This window comes from Parus major, chromosome 3, assembly GCF_001522545.3.
Source record: "Parus major isolate Abel chromosome 3, Parus_major1.1, whole genome shotgun sequence".
In the NCBI taxonomy this organism is placed as follows: domain Eukaryota; kingdom Metazoa; phylum Chordata; class Aves; order Passeriformes; family Paridae; genus Parus; species Parus major.
The window spans coordinates 41363138-41375703 of NC_031770.1; the positions used below are offsets into that span (position 1 = coordinate 41363138).

Here is a 12566-nt window from a genome sequence, read left to right on the forward strand (position 1 = left end):
AAGTTGGCTCCTGACTTTTGATAAGGAGCCCTGAATAAGGCAGCAGTTACCTTATGCTCCTAAAAACGATCTTCAGCTAGACTGGAGAGAAGCAGGACTACTTTGTTTTGCTTGGATTCGTGTGAACGCTGCTTTTATCAGTCCCCACTTGCTCCTGCCACCTTTCCCCAGGTTTAGGTTTGTAAAACCCAGAATTGCTAAACAGAGAGAAAAAAAAAGCCAAAGCAGCTTTCTAGGATATATGATTACAGGGTATCAAAAAGAGTTTATCAAACATGGGAAATTAAAACTTTATCCCCTGAGTAAATAAAAACTTAAGAATATAAAGGACTGAGATGCTGTAGGGCCACTTCAAACTACTGTACTTCATATAGTGTTTTAAAATTTCTATTGAAATTGTTTTCTCTAGTCAGCAGCCTGGTTCTGGCTCCCATCACACTAAGGCATATGTAGTGTTACAGGAATATATCAGTGTAAAAGGAAAAACACCACCCTAGAGTAAGAAAGCTTGGTATTTGGTTTATATAAAAACATCTTATGATTCAGCCTCAAGAAAGTCTTGGTTTTCGTTAAAAGAAAATTAAACTTATCCCTGACTGATATAATGAACTAAGCTCTTCACAGCATACATGCAATATTTATGTCCTGTCAATCACTTTCACTGTCTGTAGTAACAAGCCCCCTCTTCAGTACAGAAAATGGATTTGATGCATAAAAAATATTGCTGAAAACACATCCAAAATTAGTAAAGAATACTTTGCTTTACAAACCCAGTTTCCAAGGCTGATCTCGACCTTGTAGAGTCCCTTACACAAGCAAGGGCACACAGCCATTGGCCGAGATCAAAATAAAACCTTCCATCTCCTCAACAAACAGTGCCACAAAGCGCATTACAGCGGGACACTGGGAAGTATGTATGGCTATTTCCACTCGCGGGGACATGTGCCGAGACCTGCGACAGCGAGCAGCTATTGCCACCTTAGGGTGGCCCTTAGTACTGCTGCAGGTGAAGTGGAGCTGCCTGCTCCTGCTCCTGCTGTACACCCTTAGAGCTTAAAGGGTTATTCCAATCCTGCAGAGCACCTCTCTCTTGAAAGGTACACACAACATGTTTAAAATAAATAAAAGGTTTTCAAGATGAGCATTTTCGCTCTCCCTCCTTTGTCTTACATAAAATTGTATTGAAAGTGTCTAATCCCTGCCCAAGTAGATCGGCCAAAACCAGCCCTTTGCTTCTAGCACCCCGAAGTGGCATTGTTACAATTGTTTTGCCTAGGTGCACCTCTGTAGCCTGCCTAGACAGTTCTGTAACCAAGTAATGCTCAAAATGTTTCATAAACTGTCAATTTACATTATAGGCACAGTGCTAGATGAATACTAAGCTGATTTACACACGGGAAATACAGGAATGGAAGTCAGAAGAGCAGCAGAGAGTCAGACCCTTCCCACCTTGCATCCTGAGGTGATGACAATCTTCACAAAGCTATGGAACGTGGTGGGTTAAAAAAAAACCCTGCCTTTCATCCATAATATACACCTGACATTTGGGATGTTTTAATTCTTTAATACTAATAAGCAAGTAACTTCTAGCTGAGCAGCCTGTGAATACTTTTGTACTCACACACCTCCTGTCACTCCTGCAATTCCTCACTCTGAGCACAAGCAGTGATGGCATCACAGCAGGGCATAACTGGAAAGTTAAAAATGTGAGAAACAAAGCTCCCCATCTCAGTGATTCCAAACCCATCCACAAAGGGAAGGAACACTGTGCTACACACCTTGGTGAAAGAAACTTGGTATTTTCAGTCCAATGGGCCTGTGAAAAAGCTTCCTTTCCCTGCTGGCTGATCAGCTAGATGTATTCTGCAGGGAAATCTGAAAAGGAGACAAGATGGCCATCTCACATCATTGCAAGTGCACCAACAGGACAGACTGACACACCGTGTTGGGAGAACAGGTACCTGCTCTTGTACCTCTTCTGAGACTGCAAATGACACCTTAAAATTCTAATCACCTTGTGTTCCTCCCGAAAGAACTTAAAAATGCAAGCCCGGCCACATTAAACTAAAGCCACTAATTCCTAAAATCTGGCAACATGCATTTTTTTGGATGTAAAATCCACCCTTAAATGTAAGAGCATCCAAATTTATCAAAACTTTTGAGTTTTGATACTGCAACTCTCCTACATGTCTGGCATCCTGCATGAGCATTAAATTAGTTCATGTAGAAATTAGATAGTTCCCCTTTTTTGTTGCTCTTCACTGTTTAGACTTTATATATTGCAAACAGACCTGTCCCAAATGCAGGCATGTCAATTTGTTACCCTCTCCTGCTTTCCTCTGCAACTGAAACACTATTTAGTTTCAGCTGATTTCAGCAACTTTGCATAAAGCTCTAACAGCCTATCGTGAAATGCTTGAGCAATTCAACATAAATCTGGTTATCAAAGAAAGCAGAACTTAAGGTGTTTTAACTTAATTTTACAGATGTTACAGTGCAGGTATTTAATTCAGTATTGCTGATTTGTATTTTAAAGAGGCACAGGCTTTCTGTTCTTTGAATTATTGCATTGTGTGCCATTTGCTCCGTACAGACAGCATACAGCTACAATCATTTCTACAATCAACCTTGTCCATGCAAGACGACTTTTGAAAATGTTAAACACCCCCTTAAGACACTTGAACACGTCTGAAGTTCTGACTTGCGTGACCCAGTAACCTCAGCCACAGCATTACTCCTGAGATGCTGTGTGCCTTTCTTACTGCCCAACCACCCAGGAGTGAGCTGCTCCCTCCTTACCCGGGCCAACACTGGCACCCAGTGGTCAAGCGCCCTCACAAACACTTCGGGAAATTTGTGGACTTCCTGAACATAGCCAGAGTCTGTTTAAAAGCGCTAGTTGTTTGATTACTGAGGTTCAAAATGCTGCCCACTATCTCAACTGTCTAGGAAGCCTGAGACTGCCATCTCTGGTGAAGGCCAGCCAGAGCTAGGAATAAAGCACAGCACCCAAAATGCTGCAATGAAATCAGCCAGTCACATCCAAACAGGAGACAGTGTTACCATCGGGTCAAGCATGTCGGCAAAATTGTTCTTTTAAGGAACTAGTATGCCACCTAAAGCAATGAGATATTTTATAGGTCCTTTTCTAAAGAGCCACAGACTGTGAAAGGAGTCTTGCACAAGAAAAAATGATCTTGCCCTTGGTGATGCAGCTGTTTTTCTGAAGGTCCTAATACTGAAACCAATTTCCAGGAGGGTGATACAGCACATCAAACAAACTACACTTGATGCAATTTCCCACGAATCAAAAGCAGCAGCAGGGCTAACAAAGGACCCAGGTGTTAAAAGGCACTCGGGAATCCCCATTCTAGAGTTATTTTCCATCAGTAGCCACAAGGGAACAATGCTTCAAATTCTGGGCATCAAGCAAACAAACAGGCAGAGGTGAGCCCAGATGCAGAGTCCAGGACTAAACCATAAAAGATTCCGTTTTACATTCTTCCCTCTAATACAGTGATACTGGTTTCAGATGACCCATACAGTCTTTGCAAATAAGTACACAAAGTCAAATGTCAGGACAGCACATCAGAGAAAGAAAGGAGAAGAGAGGAAAAGCAAGCTGTGAAGTGCAGAGAAGGCAATATGAACAGAGCAAATGCTTTACTTGCTAAACCAAGGCTGAACTGAAAGAATTATCAGAATAATCTGTGAACCTAAACTTTAATACTCCCCCATATTGCAGCATAAGGGATTGTGAAAGTGGATTAAACTTGCATTACAATTAGACTGATTGATAGATTGAGATGAAGGAAACCGATTTGAAACTTTTAGCTGCTCCTTACACAAACTGCTCTGGTTTCTAAAAAACACAACTTCTAACAAAGACACAGAATACTCAGCACCACAGTAGTTGAACCTCTTGGAAAAAAATTTAATAAGACAATTGTCTTCATAACACAGGTAAATTGTACATCACAGATAGCTTGCTGACAGATAAATCCAATTAGTCTTTTCGTAACTGGACAGTTTGTTCTTTAATCCCATCTTTTGTGACAATGCAAATCTTGAGTGCATCCCCAGTGTACACATCTCTCTCAGCAGCAGAAATGAAGACATCCTTAACCAGCTGCAAAGCCTTTTCCAGGGTCAGAGGTACATGTTCCACATTTTGCATGTTCTTGAAGCCAATCTAAGAAAAGATGAAAATGCATTTTATCCATCTATGAAAACTATTTCAGTCTCTGCACTAGAATGAACAGATTTAGATGAATTAAAAAAGAAGAAATGGCTTGCCTGTTTCAAAAACCCCAAAGCTGAAGAAGTATTCCTCCACACAGTTTACAGTTGAGAGCTTTGCCAATAGCAATTCTCTTAGAAAATTAACCAGAATATCCAATACACAGATCCAATATACAGCCAGCACAGCTCCTCCTGCTCATTTCGGCATGTACAAGATCACAATGAACATTTGGATCTGATCTAATTCTTCACAAACTTGTACCACAACTGCACATGAGCCTTTTTTCCTCTGGTCACTTGCAGTTAGGAACATTTCTTAAAAGCAAATATTCCCTAAGATACCTAGACTTCAAAACTAAGTCTGTATTGGAGCATTTCTGGTCCTACTAAATAGTATAAGTTAGCTCATAAATATAAGTGTCAACTTAAGCATCAGAACAGGTGAAGGAGAAGAGTCCCATGTTTGGCCTGAAACCCATAAGCATTAAAAAATTACTTATGACAACTTGGTTTTTGCAGAATATATTTCCTTCAGTTAATAAAGTTTGGTTTTTTTAAAAAAAACAAAAGGAAATATTCTATTCCTTTTTCATTGGTAAGAGTCAAGAATGCTTACTACTTTTCTAAACACAAAAGTTGTGTTAACATCAGGTTCAAGTGACTAAATACCAACACTAACATCAAAAAATTAAAATGAGTACAACATGCTTTGGTATTTCTCCCATTTAATCATTAACAGCTTCAACTAAATATGAAAATATTCTTCAATTATTTCAGACAGATTTAGCTGAATAAGTTTCCAGTAGTCTTATACAAAAAACACTCTTATTGAAAAATGGTATCTGAGTTGTACAAAACTGAAGACTTAAACAAGGGTATATTAAATGATATAATGTATGTATTAATTCTATCATCTTATTTTGGTATTATTTCATACTAAGTAACAGGCATATTTATGTTATCAGCCAATAAAAAACTCCCAACACCCAGAAAAAAAAATAATTCCAAATTTCTAGGATAAACATAACTCCCCAATTAAAACATTTCTGTCTTTTAAACAAGCACTGCACTATTAATAATGTATTAAAAACCTGGACAGATCCCAAAGCAAAAGCTTGACTTCTTGTGAGAAAGTTAAGCCACATAATTTATAAACGTATGGATTACCAGATCCTACCTGGATAATAGATTTAAAACTTCTCTCAAAAGTAATCTCCAGAAGTAAAGCTACATTCATTTGAATGTTACAAATGTTTACTGAGATAAAGAAAAAAACAAAACAAAAGCCAACAAGCTATTTTACCTGGTTATCCAGCAAAGGCTGCAGCATGGCACTTGCTGATCCACCTGCTCTGAAAGAATCTCTCTCATAGGAGCCCACTGGATCAAAGCTATAAACTGCTCCCTTCCCTGGAAAAACAATAAATTAGTATGTAATCACAATTCAGAAAGATGCTCAATACTGGCAAGCATTTTCAACAAAACCAGCTCTCTGGATAAGCAGTGTCTGGAACACTGCAGATCCCAGTAAGCCTTTACCAAACAACACTGAGTACGTTCAGATTACACAGAAAGAGTAATTTACAGAAGACTTGATATGGCCTGGTACAACATCCAAAGTTATTTTCTTTATTTAAGCCACAACCATGCTTCAACAGAGGTTTCCTACAGTACCTACCACAGAAAAAGTGTAGAATAATCAAAGCAGAAAAATGTGCTAGAGTGTAGTGCTACAGAAAGAGCCCCAGGGGTTCCAAAGCTAACACAAACAAGCAGCTCAGACATAATTCCTCAATGATACATTTCTTCAATTACCTCCAAAAAGCAGGCTTGGATGCCTCTGCATCACACTCCCAGAACCAGGGATGATGCTCTGGTCTCTTGCACACTTCCCTCTTAAGCCAGACCAGGTGGTGCAAAGTTTACTGGCTCACACCAGTACATCAGAGTACATCAGAGATACAGACACACTGTAGCTCTGACACACCTGGGGTTTGAGGAGGACATGCCAGACAGAATGTAGCAGCTGGCCAAGCCCAGCCTTTCAGTGCAGACAGGCTGCACCCAATTCAATTAACTGGCCAGTGCCCTCGGCAGAAGAGCACAGGACCTGAGAAAGCCACCCAAATCAAAAGTCAATCTTGCTGGACTCAAATTTAGTCCATGCAAGTGAACTTGCATTCTGATTCTTATCAGCTGCTACAGCACCCTTATAATCTGAGATTTACCATTATGCAGGGCAGACTAATGCCCTGCCAGATCCCACAAATCACAGACATGTCTTAGCAAGACTGGGAAAGCAATATAACTTAATGGGAAAAACAAACTGCAGGGAATGGCTAAAATTATCCAAACAAGCCCACCTCTGAGCTCCTTCTCAAAGCCAGAGAACACACTACTTCAGCAACTCAACCAAATCACTGGACAGGAGCCCAGAAAGTTCTGGAAGGACTATACATTACACTACAGCTTCTGTGTAGTAGTCATGATTCTCATTAGGGGATACTTAACATTTAGAAATAACTTTGTAGAAACCTGTCTCTCGAGTAAGTTTTCATATGAAACAGTCTTTACCACACTCACAGGTCTGAGTGAAACATAGACAATTTTACTAGTGACATCTACTTTAAAGATGTAATTAAAAAATCCAGCAAAACAGCTGTAAAATTTTCCTGTCTAAAGTATTAATTACTTCACTTTAGAGATGTTATTTGTAATCAAATAATTATAACATAGCTTTTAGACTTTCAGACCATCAGAAGTGAAAAATCAAGTGAATAACAAAAGCTAGTAAACAAGCCAGATACATAATATGTATTTAACCCGTGTAAATACCACAATGCCTAAAGGCAGGTGTTAGGAATAGGAACAAAAACTTTGTTATTCAATCAGTACACCTGAGATGTAAAGGTATAGCTATCCACCCCCAGAAATGCAGCCTCTCTTTGTTTTTTGTTTCTTTTTTCCTGTTAAAAGTCTTACCTTCTTCATCAAGTCCACCAATTATATTGTAAACGTAGTAGGGAAAGAAACGTCGAGAATACAGGATCGTAGACAGCATTGCTGCAATAGCCCCTGTAGTCATGGTCTTGTTGTTGGAATGCTTGTACATCTGCCAGTGGTAGAGCACATCCAAGAAGGAAGTCAAACACTAAAGCTGACATTCAATCAGAATTACATTTTCTGTAACCTCACTACAGAGGAACTGATGCTAAGCAAAATAATTAACCAGCGTAATTAGTGAGAACATGCTGGTCTAAAAGGTAAAGCCTCTTTACAAGCCAAAGATTAACATATCTTCAAATTTGTTGTAATTAATAGGTGTTGCCTCACTCAGAATATTCCCTCCAGCTCTTCCATTCTATAAATTTGTGGTGTCACACTTAATAAGGGCACAGCACCAATTTTCCCTGCCAGATCTTTCACTAGCAAAACAGTTATGATACAAACACTTGAAAAAAAAACTAAGCAGAAGTTATGTTTAAAATATATCATATTATTGGTCTCAAGTATAAAATTAACCATCTAAGTTTCTCAATAGAGTAAGATATGTAGTTACCTTTAATCTGGCTTCAATAATTTTAGTAAGGGTAAGGCAGTCGCCATGGAAACCAGTGCATCCAATGACCGTTCGTTCTGTTCTGAAAAATGTAAAATTTTGTTGCAATTTCAGAATTAGCATGAACTACAGCAATTCTTACACAGTAGGTTATTATGAAAACACCAAATATATTTTCAGTTTTTCTAGTGCTGTCAAAAACAGTCGTCTAAAATATTGTAACAGATCTGTGGTGTATGAAAGGCACCTGCAACCTACATCTTGGAGAGGACTTATCGTATGCAGGATCACACATAAAATGAGCATAGAAAGTTCAATCATGGAACTAGATAGGTTTATCTCTCCTAAAACAAACACCTCTCTAAAGTGCCAGGTAATTAACTAGAGACATACAGTACAACTGGCAGCAGTGGGTAAACTTGCCTACCATCACTAGAACTCCTGATGAAGCAGAATGAGTTATCATAGGATTAAGTTTTGCTACAGTTAAGCTAAAAATTCTTCTGATTATCCAGCCAAAAAAACCCACATTAAGGTTTGTATCATGCTAAAAATGTTCTGTTCTCACCTGACTTTAGGAGCATGAAACAAGAAATCTGGCTATATTTACAACACCATATCACATCTTGCATTACAGCAAAGGTCACCACAACTCCAAAATCTACTTTGGTATTGTGCTGCTTCTTCTAAGAATTCTGCTTAAAGCAGGAGGCAGGTGACATGGTCAGCAATACAAAAGATTTTTCATCTTTTTCAATCCTTGCAGATCTGGACTTACAGCTTGTAGCATTTTGGACTGTCCCGGGAGTGAATTGAATAGCCTTCACTCAGACGTGTGTCAGAGGCAACGATACAAAAGTCTTCTCCAGCAATCGCCAGCACAGTGCTTAAAAAGAAGAATATTGATAAATCATGACCTTCTCTTGACATATCTTTTAGGCAACACAGAAACAAACTAGATAGTAATTCTACACCCAGATGTTTTGTCAAGCATCTTATATTCCTTGCTATTTTTCCCACTCAACATCCCTACTCAACACTGAAGGAAGTAGACACCAGACTGACTTCAGAAAATATAAGCATGTGTCCTTCTACCCTAACTTAAACTGTATAAAAACTTGGTAAAACAGAGACTCTGCACCAGGCAAGAACCAGACCCAATGGACGAGGTATTTTATATGCCTGATAATGACTCATCCTTCTAAAACAAGCAAAGTACAAGCAATGTACTGAGAAACAGTATCACTTAAATAAACATCACTTTTAAAATCTGGTGTTATTACTTCCTAACAACTAGATTTGTAATCACCACAGGCGTCCTACCATTAAGTAACAAAGAAATGCCCTTCAAAAAGCAGTAGTCATCAGTAGGAAAAAAAACCTACCCGGCCAGATCTTGTCACCAACTCAGGTGTGTAAAACATCACCTGCCTTTAACAGTAACAATAAGGTGGCATTCAAACCAGTAACACGTTTACTAGCAACACCGTGAAGAGCAATGCCCATAAACTTAAACAGAAGAAGTTCCACCTCAGCATGGGGAAGAACAGCTTTACATTGAGGGTGGCAGAGCACCGAAACAGGCTGTCCAGGGAGCTCGTGGAGTCGCCGTCTCTGAAGACATTCAAAACCCACCTGGACACGTTCTGGTGTCACCTGCTTGAGGTGACACTGCCTTGGCAGGGGTGTTGGACTGGATGATCTCCAGAGCTTCCGTCCAGCTCTAACAACTCTGTGATTCTGTAATAGGACCATTACCTGAGCTTCCTAAGCCACTACAAAGAAACAACCCTGCGCGAACGAAAGATGCGTCGTTTAAGACCAGTCGAAGTTTAGGGAGCCCGAGCGTTCCTAAAGGCACACGGACAGGCAAGAACACCCTGAAAGGCTGCAAGGCCTCAAGGCAAGCCCAAGGCAAGCCCGAGCCCAGCTCCTCCCTGTGCTGCCGCTCTCTCCCTACAAAGAGGGGATCGTGAGGGGAGATAAACCCGCACCAAGCACCGAGGAGAGGCAGGAGTAAGGCGAGGCAGCCCCAGCGCCGCTCACCCCTGGCTCCCGTGCCCCGGGTGCCCCGTCCCGCCCGCTGCCTGCCCGGGCCCCTCACCCTCCGTTGAAGGTGTACGGCGAGAAGCGGTGGCGCTGCACGGGCGCCTCCAGCCCGCAGCCAAACTCGGGCTGGGAGGGCTCGAATCCGTATCCCGAGGTGGACAGCATCGCGGCCGGCCGATCGCTGCTGTCTCACGGCGAAATGGCGGCACCGGAGGCGGAAGCGGAGCCGCTCTGTGAGGGCGGAGCAGCCGCCTCTGGGCCGCTCTGCCGGGCGGCGAGCGCCCTGGCCTGGCGGGAGGCGGCGGGGCCGCTGTGGAGCCGAGCCCGCCCGGGCCCCGCCTGCCGCAAGGTGTGTGCCTGGGCCCTGGGCAGCACCGGCATCGGCTCTTGTCCAAGCGCTGCTCTGTCACCTGCCTGCCCGCTCCTGGAAACACGGAGGCTGATCAGTAGCTGTGGTGAGGCCATCACACACCCCTCGCCTGTGGGCCGGTGGGCAGCAGGGCGGCTCCTGCTCTGTAGGGAAGAGCACCTTTAGAACCGCTGTGACGAACAAGAGTCGGGATTCGTAGAATCATCGGGTGGCTGGAGTTGGAAGGGACCTTAAAGATCATCTAGTCTTGTCACAAACAGGGACACCTTTCACTAGACCAAGTTGGTCAGAGCTCCATCCTGCTTGGCCTTGAACACTTCCAGGGATGGGGCACCCACAACTTCACTGGGCAACCTTTGCCAGTATTGCACCACCCTCACAGCAAAGAACTTCCTCCTAATAGCTAATCTAAACCATGTCTCTCTCAGTTTGAGGCCATTCCTCCTTGTCCTGTCACTACATGCTCTTCTGAAATCAATCTCCACCTTTCTAGTAGGTCACCCTGAAGCCTTCTCTTATCCAGGCTGAATAACCAAAATCATCTCAGCTTTTCCTCATACAAGAGGTGCTTCATCTCTCCAAGCATCTTGGTGGTCCTCCATTGGACCTACTCCAACAGGTCTGGTTCTTGAGCTGGACACAGCACTCCAGCTGGGGTCTCACCAGGGCCTTGAGGTGGGCCATGAGGTGTAGTGCCAGGCACCGTGGCACGAGTGGAAACAAGTGGGAAGGGCTGGGATAGAAGCTCAAAGTGGTACCAGGGGAGAAGGAGAGGGTGGGGCCAGTGAGATGTGGGGGACACGTGTGGGGCTCCTGAGCAGCAATGTGTTGCCCTGCTTGTGTTGCACAGCTGTGGCGGCTGCAGTCTCCATGGGCACCGTGCACACACAGCGGTGAGACCCACAGGTGGCAGCACAGCGGTGCAGAGCTCTGTACAGCTCCAACATGAGGAACCACAGCCTCTGTGAGGGCCTGCTGCACTGCCAGGGACCCCCACAGATTCACAAGATCTACCCTTCACAGGAAGGGACCACAGGGAGTCATCTGGGGCAACCCTTCTGTTCAAGCAAGGCGTCTTGGTTTGAAAAGCCAGGTGTCTGCTAAGGAAGGTAGGAACCTCCCTTGAAATGGAAAAATGTTAAACCCCTCCCTGAATTATTATAATATTGAAATCTAGGGGCTCTCAGGGAAAGATATGGGAATAGGAATAACATTTCTTTACTACGAAAATTGAAATAAAAATGCAGTAGTACAAAAGAAATCCACTGTCAGAGTCGGAATACAACCTGACACCCTGTTGGTCAGGCTGTTGGTAGCACTCTGATTAAATGGTGGCTACTGGAGTGACAGATGTGGTTCTGTTGAAGCAGTGATCCTGTAGAAGGGTGTAGTTTTCCTCGGAAGGTCCCTTCTCTTTGAAGGTGGTTTAAATGGGTCCGGTTTTCCTCTGGAAATCCAGTGGAGAAAGGCTGACTGAAAGGTGTTCCAAGTCTCAGATTATATCCAGGTAGGAATGTTTGACTCCTCCCCCTGGGTGGAGCATCTGACAATGGGATGATGGAATTTATCAGTCATAGACTGAGACTCAATGGCCCATTAACAGAAGATATCACCCTGGAGAGAGGATGGGTTGTGGAAGAGATAAAGAACACTGCCCCACCTTGTTTTAACAGATGATAATAGAATACATACTTCTGGTTACATCTTGTATTGCAACCCAAGACACAGGGGCATCCTAGAGCACATGACACAGAATTGTGTCCAGATGGTTCTTGAACATGTCCAGTGAGGGAGATTCCACAACCTCTCAGGACAATTGCTCCAGCGCTCGGTCACTTGCACAGTAAAGAAGTTCTTCCTCATATCCAGGTGGAACTTCCCGTCCCTACAGCAGTATCTGCCCATGGCCTCTTGTGCTATTGCTTGGCACCACCAAGATGAGCCACACCTACCCTTTAAATATTTATTCACGTTGATGAGGTCCCCTCTATGAGCTGTTTCAGGTCCCTCAGCCCTCTCTTGTAACTGGATGCTCCAGTTCCTTCATCATCTCTGTAGCCCTCTGCTGCATCTGCCCCAGGAGCTCCAGGTCTCTCCTGTCCTGAGGAGCCCGGAACAGGACACAGCACTGCAGACCAAGCCTCACCAGGGCTGAGTAGCGGGCAGGATCGACCTGCTGGCAATGCTCTTCCCATTGCACCCCAGGATAGCACTGGCCTTCCTGGCCACAGGGACACTGCTGGCTCACGGACAGCCTGTTTGCACCAGGACACCCAGGGCCTTCGCAGTGCCGCTTCCCAGCGGGTCGGCCCCCAGCCTGTGCTGGTGCATGTGGTCACACCCCTC

General features: G+C 43.3%; 2 protein-coding genes across 2 annotated transcripts in view; one reads left to right on the forward strand and one right to left on the reverse strand.

Moving 5' to 3' along the window:
- Positions 1-3913: 3913 nt before the first annotated feature.
- On the reverse strand, positions 3914-10075 carry PSMB1 (proteasome 20S subunit beta 1). Its single transcript, XM_015622478.3, has 6 exons — positions 9906-10075; positions 8580-8687; positions 7802-7883; positions 7225-7354; positions 5546-5652; positions 3914-4192 (listed from the first exon to the last, which is right to left on the reverse strand). Exons 1-6 carry the CDS (start codon positions 10013-10015, stop codon positions 4007-4009), a joined length of 723 nt encoding a protein of 240 aa, XP_015477964.1. The 5' UTR covers positions 10016-10075; the 3' UTR covers positions 3914-4006.
- Positions 10076-10212: 137 nt separating this feature from the next.
- TBP (TATA-box binding protein) overlaps positions 10213-12566 on the forward strand; it is a 12642-nt gene continuing 10288 nt past the window's right edge. The window contains exon 1 of the mRNA XM_015622477.3: positions 10213-10305. The gene's annotated coding sequence lies outside the window, so the exon portion shown is untranslated. The remainder of the gene's footprint in view (positions 10306-12566) is intronic.